Source organism: Cydia fagiglandana, chromosome 10 (assembly GCF_963556715.1).
Source record: "Cydia fagiglandana chromosome 10, ilCydFagi1.1, whole genome shotgun sequence".
In the NCBI taxonomy this organism is placed as follows: Eukaryota; Metazoa; Arthropoda; class Insecta; order Lepidoptera; family Tortricidae; genus Cydia; species Cydia fagiglandana.
Genome location: NC_085941.1, coordinates 8,440,091 through 8,462,800, shown reverse-complemented (window position 1 = coordinate 8,462,800; position 22,710 = coordinate 8,440,091). Strand labels below are relative to the sequence as shown.

Genomic DNA, 22,710 nt, shown 5'->3' with positions numbered 1-22,710 from the left:
TATTTTAGTGTTACAATAAACCTTTTCCATATACATCGTTTTAGATTTATACAAATGAAGTTTCGTCTCTTGTGACAGAAAACGTATAAGTAGGTACTTACCTCCAGGCAATTTAAGATCACAGTTAAGGTAAGCACTTTCATAATATACTATAAGTCTACCACCTTACTGAGGCAGTTGGTAATAAGAAGTTAATATTGCTAACTGGACTGGACAACTGGTTGAAGGCTTGCCTGTATTTGTAACGTGTGCCTGATTGGTTTTTGTTAAGTGAGTAAAACTTGGATCCTTAAATGAGATTTAGTTCCAAAACTAAGTGAACTTCTAGTATAAAACTACCGCGCAATTGCTTTATCTACCGCCTGAATTAAGTGGTAGAACCAGAGCTGTAATAGTGTAGAATGATATGAATTTTTTATTACGAATCTATATAATTTTCTTATATAATATTGCCCCAGTTTGTTATTGGTATGTGTAATTACTTTGCGATAACTATTTGGCAATTATTAGCATGTATGACAAAATATACTATAGTTGTGCCTACATCAAGTTGCTAAGCAACTTTGCTAACACCTAGTTAAGTATAGAATATTTACTATTTTACGCATTTGTTGTGTCTTATATAAATACATACATATACGGTGAATTACAACAAAAAATACGTACCTAAGCGCAGTTATGGATCTAGCTGTAATTAATGAGTCTTAAGTGAATTGATTCCATTGAGGTTACGATACGAAAATATACCATGTTAATTTTATATTGTATTTCATTGATATTGTATTAAAGCGTTGATAGCGTTCGCTAATACACTTTCATGTATGTAAATTAAATAGAAACTGCTTAACTGTCGTAACACAATGGAATCAATTAACTTAAAGACTAATAATTACGGGTAATTAACTACGTATTTTTTTTTTGCAGTCTACCCATGATCACTTTTGTTGCAAAATGACGCGGTTTTGGAAAGAGATGCAATGTCAATTCACAACATTCAGGATCGAGCATAAATATCTATACTCGCCGGTAATAAACGGTACAACACGATAAAATAACCAAAAGATATCACGCACTGGACTGGCCTGATACTGCAGCAATGGCGGAATCCTCTGGATACGACTGGTTCTTCTTTTTTTTTTTTTACGTTCAGCACCTTTTCTTCTATCACACACCGGCCGGCGGTACGTTAAACAGTCTTAGGTCTTTTGTCACGCACGATATAACACTAAAACACTTAGTTTTGGAGGCTTAATACATATAATATGATTTTAAATCGATAGCGGTCGATCCGCATGGCCCGGCGTCTCGGTAGTTCTCGTTTTCGCCAACAGAGGCGCTGCTGAGGCTCGTCCTAAGCGTGCCGCCCGAGAGTTTCGGACGATCCTATTGGCTAAAATGTCAATATTGTATCGTTATGAAGTGCGTATTGGCTTTGCATCGATAAACGGTAGAAGCGCGCGGAAATTTGATTGATTACTTAAAAACTAAACGTTAAGAACGGAACATTCCGCCCACCAAAATACCAATGGGATTTTCCCGAATGAAAAAGAAAATGTTACTTAATTATTAGTAAACTACGATTTACGAAACTAATCTTAAAACTAAGGAACGCTGATAATGGGAGCGATTATTCGGATGGAAGGGGACATAGTTTGACCAGGGGCCTTTTAACTAAATTATCCTTCGCGGTTCGCACGGTAGCCACCCGAACTACTCCGTCAGGTCCGTTATGGAGAGAGACAACTCGTCCTAACGGCCAATGAAGAGGAGGTCGGTTCTCATCTTTGATAAGTACGATTGAGTTTACGGTTAACGGTGTAGAGTCTTTGGTCCATCTTGCCCGCAGAGTTAATGCGTGTAGGTACTCATTTTGCCAGCGTTTCCAGAACTGCTGTTGGAACGCTTGGATGAGTTGCCACCGGTTTAGTCGATTAAGTTTAACGTCCGTATAGTCAGAGTCTGGGACTGCTGTCAGGGGTTCTAATGTCAGAAAGTGACCGGGTGTGAGGACGTTCAGGTCGTTAGGGTCAGAACTTAATGGACACAAAGGCCTCGAGTTCATAATCGATTCTATTTGGGTGAAACATGTCGATAATTGTTCGAAAGTTAAGACCTGGTTGCCAACGATGCGATATAAATGTGTCTTGGCGGCCTTAATCTGGATCTCCCATATCCCTCCAAAGTGTGGAGCGGACGGGGGGTTGCGTTTGAAAGTGATATGTTCTGCGTGCGAGGCTCGTTCCATACATTCTGCTAGTTGTGAGCTCGCGCCGACAAAATTTGTACCACAATCCGAGTGTATGACGTTACAACGGCCACGACGGGAAACGAAACGACGTAAGGCTGCGATGAAGCCATCGGTTGATAGCGTTGACACTACCTCCAAGTGGACGGCCTTTGTGCTTAGGCACACAAACAGGCATAAGTAAGCCTTATCGATTTTCGCACCGCGATGGGATCCGAGTTTGATGCGAAATGGACCACCGAAATCAACGCCGACCTCAGAAAACGGTTTAGCCTGATTGACTCGAAAGGCAGGAAGGTCGCTCATGAACGGTTGCAGAGGCTGCGGATGAAGACGATAGCAACGGATGCATTTCGAAAGCTGGTGTCGTATCGCTCGCCTAGCCGCGAGGATCCAGAATTGTTGCAGGACTAAATAATGAGTCGTATTTAGGCCAGGGTGAAAGGTTTTCCGATGGACGGATTCGATTACGCGTGTCGTAAGTACACACTTTCTAGGCAACAAGGCAGGGTGCTTATGTTCGAATTCTAAGCCGGAGCGCGCGAGTCGCCCGCCCACCCTGAGAATGCCTTGGTCGTCTAGGAACGGATTTAGTTTGCGAAGACTACGAGGTAGTTGTTTTCGCAACCTAAGTTCCGATATGACATCGGAAAAATGCCGATCTTGGAAATGCTTGACGATTTCTAGTAGCGCGCGATGGCGCTCGATGTCCGTTATGAGCAGGCTTTCAGATCGTGAAGCGCTGCCACGCGCATTGGTACAAAACCTACGAACGTAAGCTAGAATGCGACAGACCTTGTCCAACGACGAATATCTCTCTAACAGCTGATCGATTATTGACGTTTGTGTGATTGGTTCGGTTTGGCTTGTTACGAGAGTTACACGACGCTGTTCGGAAAGTACGACGTTATCGGTGTTGCGATCTTTCGATAGATCTCTTGGCCATTCGGACGGCGATTGAGAGAGCCACGCTGGGCCCGCCCACCATAGCGTATTGGTTAAAAGTTCCCGAGGAAACTGCCCTCGTGAACAGATATCCGCGGGATTCGTTCCAGAGGGAACGTGTCTCCAGCAAGCGGTAGGAACGATGTCCTGCACGTGGCTAACACGATTTGCGACGAATGTCACCCAACGAGAGGACGGAGCGCGCAACCAAGCCAGTGTAACGGTTGAGTCGCACCAAAGGTAAGTTTCGTCGACAGGCAGCCGTAGCGTGTCCTTGACGAACTTGATGAGGTCAGCAAGCAGCACTGCTGCGCACAATTCCAATCTGGGCAAAGATTGTTTCCGAAGTGGACAAACTCTCGCCTTTGCGCAAACGAGGTGGACGCGAACGGAGCCATCAGACTCGGTGACACGTAGATATACGACGGCGCCATACGCTACCTCAGAACTGTCACAAAACCCGTGCAACTGATACGATTGAGCACCTTCGATGGTGAATTTGCGAGGGATTTTCAGATCTCTAACTTGAGGAAGTTGCTGAGAGAAATTGCTCCATTGGGACACAATTTCCGGGGGAGGAGTTTCATCCCACGAAGAGCCGAGAATCCAAAGTTTTTGGATCAAGGCTTTGGCTTGGATTGTCAATGGAGACAAAAAACCCAAAGGGTCGAAGATTCTGGCGACCTCACTTAGAATCGTTCGTTTGGTACACGGTTGATTGGACGGTTGGACGTTAAAAACGAACGAATCGGAAGCGGGTTCCCATTTAATAGCTCAATAGTGGGACCGGATTTTTGCACTAAAAGTTTTGATAATTCTAAAGTTGAAAAAGTGATACTTATCTGATATAGGACATATTTTTAAGCATATATGCTATATATGATGAAAAGTTAGAACGAGCGTTAGATATAAATTAGGTATTTATATATTTTTAGTAATGATTTTTTAATATTGAATTAAAGTGCAATGTTTAAGTTCCATTGTTTATAATATGTATGACGCTTTATAATGTAAAATTATTAGAAATTTTTTTAACGTGCTTCTTTGTCAAACTACAATTAGCTTATTATTTTGTCGATATTGAATTAAAGTTTAATAAATCCACAACAACATATCTAAATTTATAAGTTAATAGGCAAGCTAAAAAGCTAGAAGAATAAGATATATGCTTTAGAATTAATATACGTTTTTTGTCCTATAAGATCTAATATTGAATTAGAGTCTGTAAAAATAAGTCTATTACTATAAAATAATATACGCAGCCATATTATGGAAAGTAAGAAATTTCTGTGTGTAGCTTGCATTGTAATAGTAAAATCTAGTTAAAAAGGCGCGAAATTCATACATACGCCGCGCTGGTCCGTCAGTCGCCGGCGCGGCGCTCGAGAGCCTATCATAGCCTACCTATACCTCGCCCCTCGCCCCACCTCCCGCTCAGTAACACTGTCTGTCTTTTCTTATCATTCATTTGTTTGTTTACCGTGCACATATATAAATTAGATGCGGACATTACGTGAAATTAAAATATCTTATTAAGTAAAAATACCTACAGCTGGTCAATCAGATCTTGTCAGTAGAAAGAGGCGGCAAATTTGAAAAATGTAGGTGCGAAGGGATATCGTTCCATAGAAAATTTGAATTTCGCGCCTTTTTTTAGTGACAAGATTTGCTTGACCAGCTATATTTCATTATCTTGACTAATATTGTAATAAAAATGTACAAGATATTCACAACTATTTTTTACTATACATAGTTTGTCAAAGGACTGTCTCATTTCAAACATAGACAGGGAGAATCATCATACTATCTTTGACTTACACTAGTACTAGCACCCAAAAGAAAAGGATGAATATAGTTTTTTGTTTTTATTTACTGACAAATTGGTTTGACCAACTATACCTATTTCTGGTTCCTATTGTCATGTCCTGTCCTATTCAACGTCAATATCATAATATGTATATTATAAACCAATTGATCAATATTACACGGTATACATCCTGAATATACAATAAGGTAAGTGGCCTCACTTACCTTATTGTATATTCCGTGTGGGCCGTATATGCCTATATACAGCCCACCTTAAATTAAAATGGTTTTTTTTTAATAAACAGGATATGAAGTCTGAAAAACTCACTCAAATAGGTTTCTCATTTATTTAAGTTTCTTCATTATACCAAAATAGTTATAAAAATATTACGATACTCTTGGAAAATATACCTTTTATAAAAGTCCTATTATGGGCCTTATTGAACACTACCAGTGTATTACTTAATCCCGCAAAAAATAATCATTTTGACAGTAGGTAATAACAGATTTTATTGTTTTTAACTTAAGACTTATACATATACAAATAACAATATTTGATACTTCATAACAGGAGGATTTATTTATAATAAGTGAAAATAATTATTTTGGGTCTTAATAACTAAAGATATAAAAATTGTCTAGTTTACGCGAAAATAGTAGGTAACTAAACATAAATCTTTATTAGTTACAGTAGTCTCATCTTTTAACATCTGGGGGCACGGCAGTGCCCCCGCCAAGACGAGAAAAGCGCAAGGGCACTATCTACCTTTTCTCGAAGCGCTTCGTCGTTTTTTGGAACCCTCATAACTTGGGGTTGGATTATACCAGATAAACAAAGTTCTCGGACTTATTAAGCATATCAATTGCATAGCTCTTATACTTTAGATTTTATTCATATCTAAAAACTTCGATTTCGTCACTGACTCACTCACTTGATGATCATCAATACCGGGTACTTCCTGAAGTCCTCTAAGAAGCTGAAATTTGGTATGTAAGATAGTTTTAGTACACAAACAACAAATAAATTCAAAAAAAAAATATCCCTAAGGGGATGAAGATGGGGTTTAATTTTGTATGGGAAATCAATAATCGCTGAACCGATTTAGTTGAAATTTGGTATGTAGATAGGTATTGTCATGGGGAAGGATATAGAATAGATTTCAACCTCAAAGTTTACCCTTACGGGGTGAAGGCAGATTTCAACCCCAAAGTTTACCCTTACGGGGTGAAGGGTTATATGGGGAATCAGTAAGAAGTACATTGTGTAACAGATGCCCCCAGATACTTATTTCAGGATTTTTAATAGTAAATCACCCCCAACCCTTTAAATTAGGGGATGGAAGATTGTCATAAACAACTTACAAAAAGAAGTGAAATCCCATCAAAAACATTTTGATGTACAATGTTGCCCAAACGAAACCATAAGGCTCGCACTGTCAAAAAGTTATCAGATCTCTTGCCAAGCTTCTAACTCTACAAGCCCTCTAACTTTACTAGCTCTACACCAAAAGTGTGTGGCTTGGCCGTTTCGTTTCTACAAGAACTATTGTATGTAAGTATAATACAAAAACCGCCCAAATGCGAGTCGCACTCGCGTTCCAAGGGTTCTGTACATTACACAATTTTTAACAATATATTTTTTTAAGAGAAAAGTGAGTAGTCTTTAAAAAACCCGTAGGTATCGGAAAACTAGGTACTTAAGTCCGACTCACGCTTGACTGCACATTTCTAATAGGTTTTCCTGTCATCTATAGGAAGAGAGCTAATATGTGTACTTTTTTCATAATTTTAGACCCAGTAGTTTCGGAGATAAGGGGGGAGGGGGGAATGGTCATTTTTTGCGTATTTTCTTAAATAACTTCTAAACTATTTATTTTAAAATTATGAAAAAATATATCTGAGATTCTTACAATGAGCCCCTTCGTTTGATATATATATATATATATATATATATATATTTTTTTTTATTTTTTTTAATTTATTGAACAATAAGCTAAATAAAGTACATTATTATTACAAGACCCATCGTGGGCAAAACCTTGAGGAGGTTTGTATGCCGATGGGGAGTTCGAGAAAATAACATGACAATATACATATCTATCTTATACTAATTAAAATTCTAACAAAATTCTCTTATATTAATTCATATTCTAATTCTCTTATATTAATTATAACAAGATATAGTTTTTTTTTCTTCTATTTATCATTCATCTCAAAAGTGACCCCTTTATTTGAATTTCTATTATTTACTTTACGTGTATGTCCTTGGGCTAGAGACTTACATGTGTATACCAAATTTCAACTTATTGGTGCAGTAGTTGCGGAGCAAATAGGCTGTGACAGACGGACAGCCAGACACACGAGTGATCCTATAAGGGTTCAGTATTTTTCCTTTTGAGGTACGGAACCCTAAAAATAATGAATTTAATAAATTTTTCACCTTATGCCCATGTGGCGGTAGCGAAACAGCCAAGCCACATATTTTGACTAAGGTGTAGAGTTAGTGAAGTTAGGGCTTGTAGAGTTTGAAGCTTGGCTCGACAAGAGATCTGACAACTTTTTGACAGTGCGAGTCTTATGGTTTCGTCTTAGCAACAAAATTTACATGAAAATGTGTTTGGTGGGATATTTTTTTACAGTAAAAATATTTATTCGTAACAGTAAGTATTATCTTTTAACATAATTTTTACAGTACATCTGGTGCTACATTACGACCGGTGCTATAATAAGCACGTTAAAACACTCCCTTTGACCGTGTTTTAAAATTCGTCACTCGTTGCAAAATATCTATTTTTCGCAATTCTATCGTAAAAGAAAAGAAAACTAACGAAGAGGTTTTACGCATACGAGGGCCGCACTGAAAGTTTTGCGTAACTTTTGAATAAAATCATTTATAACCATAATAATACATTTATTGCTTCTCAAAATGTTTCCCTTTACATTCTATGCACATATTCACTCGCTCAGACCATTTTTGGAAGCATGAGGCCCAATCACTTGACTGCATGTTTTCAACGTGGTGATGAAACGTAGTAACTGCCTTATCCGGGGTCTTAAATGTCAAACCCCAAATTAAATCCTTAATTTTGGGAAATAGATAGAAGTCACAGGGTGCAATGTCTGGATTATAATCCGTATAAGAGACATTTTCCACGTTTTCGTAATTAAAAAATGTTTTTGCCTTTATTGCGGTATCGGTGGACGCATTATTATGACGCAGGAGGATGCGGCTTCTCGGTCGTCTCTCGCGGTCTTTTTCAATGACTGCGGGCACACAAATGGTAGTGTACTACTCAGTATTTAACGTTCTTTTATTATTTAAAAGTACGGTACAAAAAAGTCGCGTTTAAAAAAAACAGACGATCAAAATGTTTGGCAACGCTTTTGGCTTGTTGAACTTCTATGGGCCTCCTGTCACCTTCGAAAGACCCATTGACTGGACTAATGCCTTTTTTCCGGATCGTAGCAGTAAATCCAGATTTCATCTCCTCTAACGATGTTATATACAGCATTTGAACTTTCTTGCTTGTACTTACGCAGCATTTCTCGGCACCAGTCAAAAAGTACCTGTTTTTGGACTGAAGTTAATTCGTGAGGAATCCAAAGACAACAAGGCTTCCCGACTTTTAAATATTCTTGTAAAATCTTTTGTATTTGTCTCATACCTATCCCTAATTGTCCTCAAATTTCGTCATAGGTGATTCGTGGGTTTTCTTCAATGAGTCGTCTCACAGTAGCCACGTTTCCTTGAATGATCGCCGTGGACGGTCGACCTTCACGAAAATAATTATCTAGAATAATACTGTCTCTACTAAATTCACCATACCAACGCCTCACGATGCTCAGATGTGGTGCTTCAATCCCAAAAGCATTTTGAAGGCAAGCACTACACTCTTGCGGAGTAAGCGAACTTTTAAAATCATAACAAAATCATAGCTCTAAAAATATTTTCGCGTTAAAGCCACGTTCAACGCACTGACTTACTTTGACAAGCCATTAAAAACAAAAGACGATCGATTTGTCGCCAACATTTGTCACATTCCATAATCAAAAGCCTGTATTTTTTTTAAATATACAATTCATAATTTAAATGTTTACCAGTGGCCAGTAGTGCAAAACATTCAGTGTGGCCTATGTAGTAGGAGAGAGGAGGAGTTTGTTAAGAACTATCTATAGTTCAACAATACTCTACAATAGAAGAGGAAGGATGCTTGGGCACCTGATACGACACGACGAATTTATCAAAAATATCATAGAAGGGAAAGTTGAAGCAAACAGGAAGAGGGGAAGACCAAGGAGAGCGTACATGGATCAAATAAAGGAAAAGATCAAAGTCGTGTCGTATCGGGCTGTCAAAGAGAAGGCGGAGGACCGCCAAACATGGAATTTGCTCCACCGACAAGAGTCATACTCTTAAATATATGATGATGATCGTAAATACCTACCTATGTATTAACAAAAAAAAGTCACTTGTAATTAGTTACTGCCTTTAAAAAGTATAAGTGCCTCAATGTTATTAGACTTTTTGATTCTTTAAAACGTCTTAAGGTCAATAAAGCACGTGAAAAATTATTAGAGTTAGACCAAGAAAAGTCTGCAGCAATTTTGACAGCCCACGCAGTGCAAGTGTTATTTATAAGTCATAATTTCATAGAAGTTTCTTCAAATCGACCTTATTAATAAGAGATTAAAATATTGAAAATTATCTTAAAATATTTTAATCTAATATTTCATCTCATACGTTCAATAAGGCCCGGGACTAGACCTTTTTACCTGCACTGACAGTGGGCCTTCTTAGCAACAAGTACAAATTCAGAATAATTGGGAATAATAGGGAGCAACTGCTATTTTTGAATGCTGGGCCTTGTTACCCGCCGGGCCTCATATGCCTGCACCTCATCTACCTTATTTATTTGTTTTACAAGGGGAAAAGTTGTTGATTAACCGCTCGTGCTAATATTGATACCCAAACAAGCGAAACATTTTTTTTTATTAAATAGGAGGCAAACGAGCAGACGGATCATCTGGTGGTTAGCGATTACCGCCGCCCATGGACACCCGCAACACCAGAAGGGTTGCAAGCGCGTTGCCGACCTTTAAGATGGGGGTCTTTGAAGGTTTGAAGGTCGTATCGGACAGTTCATTCCACAGTTTGGCTGTTCGAGGCATTCACAAATTCAAACATTCTAAAATTGAACCACGAGCGTAGTTAGTGGTTCGTAAAGTTGAACCTTGAGCGTAGTGAAGGTTTCAAGGGACGAAGGTTAAATAAAATTTTCACCACATCAGCTCGTAAAGGCCCTCTTGATTGTTCGTAACGGATAAGAAAAGTGGCATTTAATTTGATGCAAATTTTGAGTTGTTACCGTAGGTAAATTGGATCAGTTGGTTGGTAATATTGACTTTAAAATGATAAATATTGAATAACGTCAGTTTGAAATTGATTTTATGATAAAGTAAATATTATCGGAGATGATTGCTCTTAAAAAATATATGTCGCTAGTCATTTATAACCTAAAAGCGCCAAATTACGCAAAATTATATTGAAATGACACCTGTGTATTGAATTTGAAGAATACTTTAACAAGGGTAGTTATCTGTATGACAATGCACCTAAAATAATTTTCAAATGTATCTATTATTTCTGTACTTAACACGATAACGAATTCTACGTAAACGAAACCGCGGGCAATCCCTAGTACATATAGAAATAAATAAGGGAAGGTAAGTTTCCATTAGTGTACTGTGTAAAATAACTATTTACCATTGATAATAATTTTATAAACGCTTTGCGTATTTTTAAGGGCACCGCGCTAACCGCTAGCCCGCGACCGTCGATCGCTGCCTCCTGCCACGGCGCACAGCGCGGCGCGCGCAAACGCCGCGCGTTTGAAATGTAACTTAATATAAGCTCGGAATGCATACTTACGTATCAGTATTTAGTGTCGCCGTGATTTTATATTTCTAATCTTTTGTGTGAGAAGTAAGATCTTTATTATGACCGTGTAATATTAACTCTACAAACTTTAATTCAATATTGGCTATACTGCTTAACGAGAAATCAATATCTAGACAAGCACATTGTCTACATTTCTAACTTTTTACATGTATACTAAGTTGATAGATAATATCGTAATTTTGCAATATCAGCTACTCTAATTCTGTATTTTCATAATAATTCCTGTTTTTACGTTCACCAGAAAGCAGCTGTTCCAGATTTCTAAAAACCGAATAGTGTGAATAAATTAAAGTGTTATTGAATATGTTAAAGTTTTTTGTAACTTTAATTTTATATTTACATAGTTATTTAGCAAAAATTAAAAATTTAAATATGGCCGAACGCTCCACCTAAAATTTTCTAACTTTTTACATGAATGTTATTTAACATGCTTACAATAACATATCAAAAAAGAAAAAACTTTAATGTTATCAAAACCCATTTTTGTTCCACCGCTGGTCTAAAGGCCAAGGACCTTAACGGTGGTGTCTTCGGCCTCGGTAAATGCGATGGCGTCCGAAAGACACATTTCTGAGGGCAAATCCCTAAGAAGTTCGGGTCGGTTGCTTACCCATTTTCTTAGCTCGAAAGCGCCGAGCTTGAAAAGTGCGATAACCTGTGACTTGATGTCACAAGCGTCATCCAGCGAAGAACTTCCGGTAACGACGTCATCGACGTAAATATCGGAAGTTAGAACGGTTTTGGCCTTCGGGTACTTATGACCTTCATCGTTGGCCAATTGCTGGATCGTTCGGCAAGCAAGAAACGGAGCCGAGGAGACCCCGTACGTTACGGTGTTCAATACGTATTCCTGAAGAGGCTCATCTGGGTGAGCTCGCCAGAGAATACGCTGGTAATCCCGGTGATGCGGAGCAACGTTAATTTGACGGTACATTTGGCGCACGTCGGCCATAAAGACCACTTCGTGCTCCCGGTAGTGAAGAAGAATCTCCGCAATGTTGGATTGTAACTTTGGGCCTGTTAATAGCGAGTCGTTAAGCGATTTGGAATGCGCATCTCTAGCTGACGCATCAAAGACAACGCGAAGCTTCGTTGTGGCGCTGTCAGGGCGCAAAATGCAGTGATGCGGCACATAAAACTTGCCTTGACCCATGTGCTTAGCAGGCACCAAAGTCATGTGACCACTTTCGATGTAGTCGGTCATGAAATCAACATATTGTTGTTTCAAGTCTGGATCACGAGAAAGGCGCTTTTCGATAGCATGGAAGCGTCGTAACGCTATCTCCCGAGAGCCTTCAAACACAGGCTCAGCGTTATCTTTGAAGGGGAGACAGACGACGTACCTACCAGTCTCGTCACGGTAATGCTCGTTTGTGAAACTATTTTCACAGAGCTGTTCATCTGGGGTTAATCGGGAAGAATGTGGAACGGTATCGATTTCCCAGAAGCGTTGAACGATATTGTTTAAGCTTTCATCTTTATTAGGTGAAGGTACACTTAATAAAGACGACGATGCTAGTCGGATTCTACCGACAATCAGCCATCCGAAGACAGAGTTGAGAGCACGCGGTTTATTGACGCAGCGTTTCAAACGTTGGTCGAGAAGTGACTCAGCAAAGACATCGGCAGCGAGCAAGACATCAATTGGACCAGGAATATCAAAACCAGGATCAGCTAACGGTAATGTTTTGAGTTCATCCCATCCACTCGTATTGAGTCTTCCGATTGGTTGTTCATCACAAATGTGTGGTGAAACGAACATTTCCAGGCGGAAATGTACGGTGTCCTTGGCACCTATATCGCATGTGACCTTGCCAGTCACTGTTGCGGGTGCACCTCCTAGGCCGCATGGCCCTTCACTAGTCGGTGTAGGCTCCAACTTGAGCCGTTGAGCCGCTTGTGTAGTGAGAAGATTGTTTTGACTTCCGGCGTCCAATAACGCCCGGAATGTCTGAAACTCGCCTGAAGCATCACGAATTTGGACGAGCGCAGTTGCCAGTAGCACGGTCGTATTCGAAGGTGAATTGGACGGAGTCAACGGTTCTTTAGCCAGTAAGACGACTGAGCTTGATTTTTCACCAGAAGGTTCAGGATTGCTGGCAGCTTGCTCTCGGTGTAACAGAGTGTGGTGCTTCCGCTTGCATTTCTGACAAGAAAATATCGATGTGCATTGTCGCACTGAATGAGACGCGTTAAGACAGTTATAGCACCATTTCCTCTCCGTGGTAATAGCCATTCGTTCATCCACCGATTTAGCTATAAAGTCCTTGCAGGCTGATATGTTGTGCTCTTCACCACAGAAGGAACATTTTCGGACAACTTTCGGAGTTCCCGAAACTGTCGGAGTTCCCGAAACTTTTGGAGTTCCCGAAACTTTCGGTTTCACCTCTTGTTTGTCACCACCCTTTGGAAGGGGGTTCACGGTAGGAGAGAGTAGTGTATGAGTGACGTTATGTCGCTTCGGTTTCTGTATGGTTCCCGTTGCCTCTTTAGAAGTGTTCGCGTTTTTAGAAGTAACGCCGGTAAAGTGCGTATCGCGCAACAAAGCTTCGCTTTTCGCATGTAAAAATGCCCTAATCTGCTTGTACTGAGGCATCTCCACGTTGGTATGTTTCTCTTCAAACTCGCGTCGTAGCTTTGTATCTAACTTGGCTAGAATATTATAACACAGGACAAAGTCCCAATGTTCGGTCGGTAACTTCAACTGTTTTAAAATAGTTAGATTTTCATCGATTGTATCGAGCGCGTGTCGAAAATCTTGAGCGCTAGCCGTTTTAAAACTGACATCCAAAATGTCACGCCAACACGTAAAAGCTAAGTCGCGTTTGTCCTCGTAACGGGACTTGAGAGCATCGTATGCACTTAGATAATGTTCACTTGCAACAGGAAACGTTCTTATTAACGACAAAGGGTCACCGCGTAAAACGGACACTAAATAATGAAATTTCTCAATTTCACTCAAAAGGGTCGATTCGTGAATAAGCGCATTATAAGTCGCGATGAACTCGGGCCACTCCTTGATAGTACCCGAAAAAGTCGGTAGCGTAATTTTTGGAAGCCGCATATTACTACTATGCGAACCCGGTGTTGTGTCCTGTCTCGAAATACCCGGTTGTTGAGACGAACACGGTAAAAATTTACGCTGTAGGGCAACTACGTTAAAATACGCTTCGTCGAATCGTTCCTGAATCTCGTTCTCACTGTCGTCGACATCATCCCCTAATAGATCCGAAATGATAAGATGCGACTCTTGAAAACTATCAGCGATATTTTTTATCTCCTGACAATATGAAAGAAACAACTCAACTTGTGAATCATCGGTATTGGCTAAGGTCCCTATTTCCAAAGCCTTCGCTATACGGTTATACGCTATAGTACGTTTACGTCGTAAACTCGGTAAGTTGCTGACAGTGTAAGCTGTATCGGTACCTTTTTTACCTACACTGGATTTAGATTTACGCCTTGTTAGGTAAGACATTGTGTCAGGTTAGAAAACAATGTTTACTAATACGCAAATAATATGCACTAAAACAACAAGCTCGTATTTAAAAACACTATACGATATCAGTGATAGCACAAATAAAAACAGCTTCGATGTTTGTATAACGCGGCAACTATTAAGAGTGCTATTACATTTCGGGGTTGAGCGAGTTTAGGTATTTTACGCGCTGCGGCAGGCCGTGCGAGCTCAGTATTCCGATCCCTTCTACCACACTCGCACTACAATGATGGATTAAACATTCTTGATCCTTCGCGAAGCATATTGAAATCAACCATAACAAAACTAACTGTACTTAACTTATAAAGTCCTAAAACTGTTATTTGGTAAGTACGAAAATACTAAATGCAGTGCAAATGTACATAGGGGCTGTTCATAAATTACGTCATCTATTTTTGACCCCCCCCCCCCCCATCCCTCAAATCATCCAAAAATCATGCTTCGGATGACTCTGTTTCCTCCTACGTCATGCTACCATCATCCGATGTCCAGACCCCCCCCCCCCCTCCTCCCATTTGAAACGACGTAATTTATGAATAGCCCCATACTCGTACTTATGAACGTATATTACTCGAAAGAAATTATAGGTACTCGCTTATTTACAAGAAACAAGTTACAAGAAACTGAAGATACACAGGGTCTGATGATGGAGCTGGAAGGTGGCCACGGGTACCAGTCTATCATGTAACTAAACCACTTCGTGTTTGGGCTCGTTTGATTCGTCTCAACAAGATCTTTGACACCGAAGATACACAGGGTCTGATGATGGAGCTGGAAGGTGGCCACGGGTACCAGTCTCTCATGTAACTAAACAATTTCGTGTTTGGGCTCGTTTGATTCGTCTCAACAAGATCTTTGACACAAGACAGTACTCAGGGTCTGATGATGGAGCCGGAAGGTGGTCACCATTACCAATCAACCATACAACTAAACCACATCGTGTTTAGGCTCGTTTTATTCATCTCAACAAGATCTTTAGATATAGGTGATACTCAGAGTCTGATGATGGAGCTGGAAGTTGGTTACCGGTACCAATCAACCATGCAACTAAACCACTTCATGTTTAGGCTCGTTTGACTAGTCTCAACAAGATCTTTGACACTACCCAGCAAACATTTTTGGTCGATATTCCGAAAAAGGCACCTATTTTAGGTCGCACAATTCAGGAGACCAAAATGAGGCACGTCGAATCGACGTCGTGGGCACGTCGAGTCGACATAAATGGGGAAAAAACGCACGTGCCGGCGACGTATTTATTGACGGTAAATTAGTGATTACAACCATTAGGTCAACACTAGGTCATGTTTCCGACGTGGATTCGACGTCGCCACGACGTGCCGCGTAGTGAAAATGTACTAATTTGGTATTCTTTACCACCTTTAGACGTGATGGCGACATATTTTTATCCATATAATTACTCTGCGAGGCAATATTTAGATGAGACGCGATGAAGAGAAAAAGAGACACAAACATTACGCTTATATATTATTTTCACTCAGAAACAAAATGTCTAACAAGAAAACAACTTTAAGTTGTGCAATGATAATGGCGGCCACTAATTCATGTAAAATAATTTAGGCCGATTACGCTGATGAAGAACGATGAAATCTAATGCACAGAAAATTTTTTCGTGCAGTATATTAGGTTTACATACAAAACTATCGATGGGCTTTTGAAATATTTAAGTTTTCAACATTTTATAAAATCAAAATGCATATATTTGCTTGTAATTGAGTGTTGTAATTGAATATTTGTGTGTGTGAGTGTATTGACTTGATCAAAAATATTGTTTTATTTTGAATATTAGCACAATGAAGTACCGTGCGATGGCACCATTCAAGATATAACAACTTAAATTATGCAATGAAAGAAAATGGCGGCACAACCTTATGGTATTGATAGTACTTTACAAGTGATTTTAACTATATGGTCGCATTTTGGTATCTATTTTAAGTAACATTTACCTAAAACTAGTAGCTAAATCGACATAAAATCGACGACCTAAAGGTCTCCGTATAAGAAATAATTACGTCACAAATACACCTAAAATGTCTTATTAGTACATTTGACCTATTGGTCAGCCTTTGCAGTTAATTTTACTTAATATTTCGACTTATTTTCAACCATTAAGTCCCTGACTTCATGGTCCCCGTATAAGAAATAATTACGTCTCATATACACCTAAAATGCCTTATTAGTACATTTGACCTATTGGTCAGGGTTCGAAGTTAATATTACCTAATATTTCGACAGATTTTCAACCATTAAGTCCCTGACTTCATGGTCTCCGTATAAGTAATAATTACGTCGTAAATACACCTAAAATACCTTATTAGTAGATTTGACCTATTGGTCAGGGTTTAAGGTTAATTTTACCTAATATTTTGCCTTATTTTCAACCCCTAAGTCCCTGACTTCATGGTGTATTTATGAAGTGAAATTTACGTTTTATTATCCCTATATTTTGACTTGGAAGTAAAAGTGTACAATACGTAAAATAATTGGTGACTTAGGACGTCATTTTCACTTAAATTGGTAAAATCTTCTTCTAGCCCAGGAAAAAATACTTAAAATGTTTGCTGGGTAGGTGATACTCAGAGTCTGATGATGGAGCCGAAAGGTGGTCACCGGTACCAATCAACCATGCAACTAAACCACTTCATGCTTAGGCTCGTTTTATTAGTCTCAACAAGATCTTTGACACTAGGTGATACTCAGAGTCTGATGATGGAGCTGGAAGGTGGTCACCGGTACCAATCAACCATGCAACTAAACCACTTCGTGTTTAGGCTCGTTTGATTCGTCTCAACAAGATCTTTGACACTAGGTGATAAACCAAAGACTGGTACCCGTCGCCACCTTCGAGCTCCATCATCAGACCCTGAGTACTATCTTGTGTCAAAGATCTTGTTGAGACGAATAAAACGAGCCTAATCACGAAGTGGTTTCGTTGCACGGTTGATTGGTACCGGTGACCACCTTCCGGCTCCATCATCAGACCCTGAGTACTATCTTGTGTCAAAGATCTTGTTGAGACGAATAAAACGAGCCTAAACACGAAGTGGTTTAGTTGCATGGTTGATTGGTACCGGTGACCACCTTCCGGCTCCATCATCAGACCCTGAGTACTATCTTGTGTCAAAGATCTTGTTGAGACGAATAAAACGAGCCTAAACACGAAGTGGTTTAGTTGCATGGTTGATTGGTACCGGTGACCACCTTCCGGCTCCATCATCAGACCCTGAGTACTATCTTGTGTCAAAGATCTTGTTGAGACGAATCAAACGAGCCCAAACACGAAATGGTTTAGTTGCATGGTTGATTAGTACCGGTGACCACATTCCGGCTCCATCATCAGACCCTGAGTACTATCTTGTGTCAAAGATCTTGTTGAGACGAATAAAACGAGCCTAAACACGAAGTGGTTCAGTTACATGATTGACTGGTACCGGTGACCACCTTCCGGCTCCATCATCAGACCCTGAGTACTATCTTGTGTCAAAGATCTTGTTGAGACGAATAAAACGAGCCTAAACACGAAGTGGTTTAGTTGCATGGTTGATTGGTACCGGTGACCACCTTCCAGCTCCATCATCAGACCCTGAGTACTATCTTAAGTCAAAGATCCTGTTGAGCCGAATCAAACGTGCCCAAACACGAAGTGGTTTAGTTGCATGGTTGATTGGTACCGGTGACCACCTTCCGGCTCCATCATCAGACCCTGAGTACTATCTTGTGTCAAAGATCTTGTTGAGATGAATAAAACGAGCCTAAAAACTAAGTGGTTTAGTTGCATGGTTGATTGGTACCGGTGACCACCTTCCGGCTCCATCATCAGACCCTGAGTACTATCTTGTGTCAAAGATCTTGTTGAGATGAATAAAACGAGCCTAAACACAAAGTGGTTTAGTTGCATGGTTCATTGGTACCGGTGACCACCTTCCGGCTCCATCATCAGACCCTGAGTACTATCTTGAGTCAAATAAATACATATAGAATGTCAGGTCGTTTCAAATATTTTTAATCCTGTCCGGTAGTTTATTAAACTGTACCATTATAAATTATAATAATATAAAAACAGTGCTAGGATCAAAGTCTCTCGTTGCGGTTTACACGCACACAGTATAGCGTTTAACACGGCGGCCGCCGCACACAATGATAAAAAACCTCGTCGTCGCCGTTGAAAATGTGCGGAGCCGACCGACACACGTCCTGCCTGTACAAGCTCTGCCGCGGCACTGAGCTGGCGAGCGCGCGTCATCGGTAATATAGAGTAGTTTTCAAAAAATTGCCAAAAAATTATAGTAGAATTTCATAAACACTAATGTATACCAACAGTATAAGCAAACGTTGCAGATTGCTTGAGTATGAAAATGACTTCGATATTAAGTAGATTTTCGTAGAAATTGACACTTGTTTCGGAGAGAAAATTGAGTTCGTTTTACTCTGATTTTCTCTTTCTCAAAGGTATGTAAGAAAAATATCGTTTGATATGCCTAAAGTACAGGGTATTAGTAATACAAAATAGCCAGGTTTAGCAGAGTAAACTTCTCAACATTTCCAAATAAGAGCTTGCCGTTCAGTGCTTCACGCGGTTTTTCGGAAACGACCATCAGAAAAAAATTCATTACTAATTTAATAAGTCCTTTTTCTAATATTTACAACGATATTTAAAAAGATAAGAAGACGCTTTTACTTGAACAAGTACTCATTGTTTCTAATAATGCGCACAAAGTCCTGAATTTCGTCGACTAGTATCATCAATTTTGCATTATTTCGACTTTTCTTGTAAGAGCGCTCTTAAAACCGGCACCCCGAGTTCGCGGAATTAATGTAGTAAAATTTATCAATTTAGTAAATTTATACGAAAATGAACTTAAATGGCACTCGGTACGGTTATCGATAATCGGTAAAGTCGATAGAAAATAAAAATGAAAGAAAGTCCAGTATTAAAATTTTTAACACGAAATAAATTCGAGAAATCCGGAACTAACAAAATGAATCTAATTAAAACGTTTACAATACCTATCTCCCTTTAATACGATAAGTTGGATTTCAAAATTTAAAATATAATGACAATTTTTAATACGATAAGTCGAGCGGTCAAAATAAAGAAATGAGTTATACGAATTTCGAACACCTGTGTACAAAACACGCTCAAGACCCGAGTCGCCATATGCTACGCCTCGGACGAGGGGTCAAGTTATGTGGTTCTTTGAACAAAGGGAGAAGGCCAACGAAACGCGTGATCAAACTACGTACAAACTCCGTAAGACGGAGGTCTCGTTACACTGGGAACTTAATTCTCAGAATACCCGTAGGTATGAAATATTGTAGGTTGTAGTTTTCGTTACAAAATTATAGGATTACTTAATAATTAGGTTATTTATGATAAAACGCTAAATGATTTTGTTAACTAGACAACAATGATTAGGTTTATTTCGATAGTTTTAGTGAAATGATTAAGCAATTTTTAAATTCGGTAGGCGGTGGAGTAAGCGAGACAACATGAACCAAAGACTTTGATTTTAACTTCGTAATTACGCGATAGATTGACGTTGCAATTCGTTTACACGGTAGGTAAGGATATTAAACGAGTATTAACGACAATGTTATAAAGGTTACGAAGTGAAATTGGTACTTGGTAGGCCGAGTGTGAATAGAGGTCAAAAGGTCGTTCCCGGTGTTTCGGCACCAAAAAGATGTTGCAAAATGACGCGGTTTTGGAAAGAGATGCAATGTCAATTCACAACATTCAGGATCGAGCATAAATATCTATACTCGCCGGTAATAAACGGTACAACACGATAAAATAACCAAAAGATATCACGCACTGGACTGACCTGATACTGCAGCAATGGCGGAATCCTCTGGATACGACTGGTTCTTCTTTTTTTTTTTTTACGTTCAGCACCTTTTCTTCTATCACACACCGGCCGGCGGTACGTTAAACAGTCTTAGGTCTTTTGTCACGCACGATATAACACTAAAACACTTAGTTTTGGAGGCTTAATACATATAATATGATTTTAAATCGATAGCGGTCGATCCGCATGACCCGGCGTCTCGGTAGTTCTCGTTTTCGCCAACAGAGGCGCTGCTGAGGCTCGTCCTAAGCGTGCCGCCCGAGAGTTTCGGACGATCCTATTGGCTAAAATGTCAATATTGTATCGTTATGAAGTGCGTATTGGCTTTGCATCGATAAACGGTAGAAGCGCGCGGAAATTTGATTGATTACTTAAAAACTAAACGTTAAGAACGGAACAACTTTGTTACTATAATAGTCAGAGTGCCTACCGCGAACCACGTTCGACGTGTTGCCTCTCTGTCACACTTGTAAATTAGTACGTTAGTGTGACAGGGAGGCAACACGTCGAACGTGGTTCGCGGTAGGCGCTCTGATACATAAAACCGACCAGTCCAATCGAATGTTCGAATCTACAGCTTGCAAAAAAGAGCAGAAATTAAAAAGTGGCAACATTGCAGTGTCGTCCCATTTTTTTATATAAATTGGTTTGAAAGGGACGACACTACAGTGTTGCCACTTTTTAATTTCTACTCTTTTTTGCCAAGCTGTAGGTGCAAGTGCTCAAATAAAAAAAAAGTTGCGGCCCTCTCTCTTTCCATGTGGCGATTCGTTCAGTAGGTAATCTACTCGTACTTACCGCTAGGCTAGCTACCAACGCTTAAATTTAGGCGCATCGCGCACCACACTTACGTTACATTACGAAATATTCTATACCTACTTCTTCTTTCTTCTTCTTCTTCTTTGACCATATATACCTAGACATTCCGCCCATTCCGGTGCCTAATTTCAACGGTACGACTCTGTGAGAATCTGCCGAATTCTAATATACTGAACAGACGACGGAGCAGATGCAGATGAGAGCAGACCAGTAGATGGTCAGACGTGGTCCAAAATATTACCCAGACTTCGCTCCAGGCAACGATTATGGCCGAAGATCGAGAGGCCTGGAGAGCAGTGGTAGGAAGAATAACCCATAGGTGTCACGTCCCTCAGACATGAGGTCACGACCACGAAGAAGAAGAGTACGTACCGTCTGTAAGGGTTGTGATAGGCCTTATTTGTATAAAAGTAAATTCATTTTTTTTCCATTTCAATTCATGTACATATGGTGTGCCTTATTTGAGCAGTTGGCGTTGTGAATGGTCGCTAATGACGTGAATCTTTTTGTTTTATGATATGACGCTACACAACAAAGTATGAGACAATATATTACTCTGCAGCGCCAAAATTCTACGGTTTAATTCCTATCGGCTCATCTATCTTTTTAATGTTTCGCGTCCGGTTTATACGAGTATATATATCTTTTATTGACCTCTATATTAAATTGGCTTAAGAAATGATTAGCGTTTCGTCGTATTAAAGTTTCAATTACACATTTATGTTTATTAACGTACCTACATATAAACCTAAGCGGTGCTTTAAGATCATTCGATAATTTAATAAGGTCATATAGTTATCAATTAGGCTTTAATTACTTAAATGCTATTGAAAATACGTAAACAGTTCCCTTTCGTTGGCGCTTCTGCCCTTGGAATTACGTACCAAATTATAATTATGAAATGAGCAGTAAACAATCATTTACGCAACGAAAAGGCAAAAAATGTCATAACTGTGTTATTGGGGTTATTAAATATGGCATTAACGTAAATAGTTGAATGAATATTTCATTTCTAACCAATTGACTATTGATCTTAAAAAAAACAGAGTAGGTATGTACGTATGTACATTTACACGGACGACATACAGTCCATGCAATCTATGTAACTACATACAATCCATTTTTTAGGATCCAATCATTTTTCTAATATTCTAATATGAAAATAGATTTAAAATAAATAAAAATGTAACCTAGACTCTTAACATAATGTATTACTGAAACTTGTGCTATGTATGTATTCATTTGCTCCAAAATGAATACATACATGCATAGGATTACGTACCAAGGACTTGGAGTTTGCGTTTTGTCATTCAGCATTGGTAACCATTTTAGATGCATCTTGTATGGTGCTGAATGAATGCGTGACAAACTTATACATACTTAGGTACTTATATCAGCCGTGACTTCAATTCAACCATTATTACAATACCCTCATGCCATATAAATATACATAAATAGTAGATATTATTATTTATGGTAATTGTAATCATATAAACACGTTACTAATAAAATAATGTTTATATACAATATTGGTCCAAAACGTACAGATAAAAAACTCAATGAGTATTTG

At 39.3% G+C, this 22,710-nt stretch overlaps 1 protein-coding gene across 1 annotated transcript; it reads right to left on the bottom strand.

Moving 5' to 3' along the window:
- Positions 1 to 11,454: 11,454 nt before the first annotated feature.
- Positions 11,455 to 13,551, bottom strand: LOC134668316 (uncharacterized). The gene has a single exon (XM_063525797.1). It carries the CDS (start codon positions 13,549 to 13,551, stop codon positions 11,455 to 11,457), a length of 2,097 nt encoding a protein of 698 aa, XP_063381867.1.
- Between the last annotated feature and the right edge of the window lie 9,159 nt (positions 13,552 to 22,710).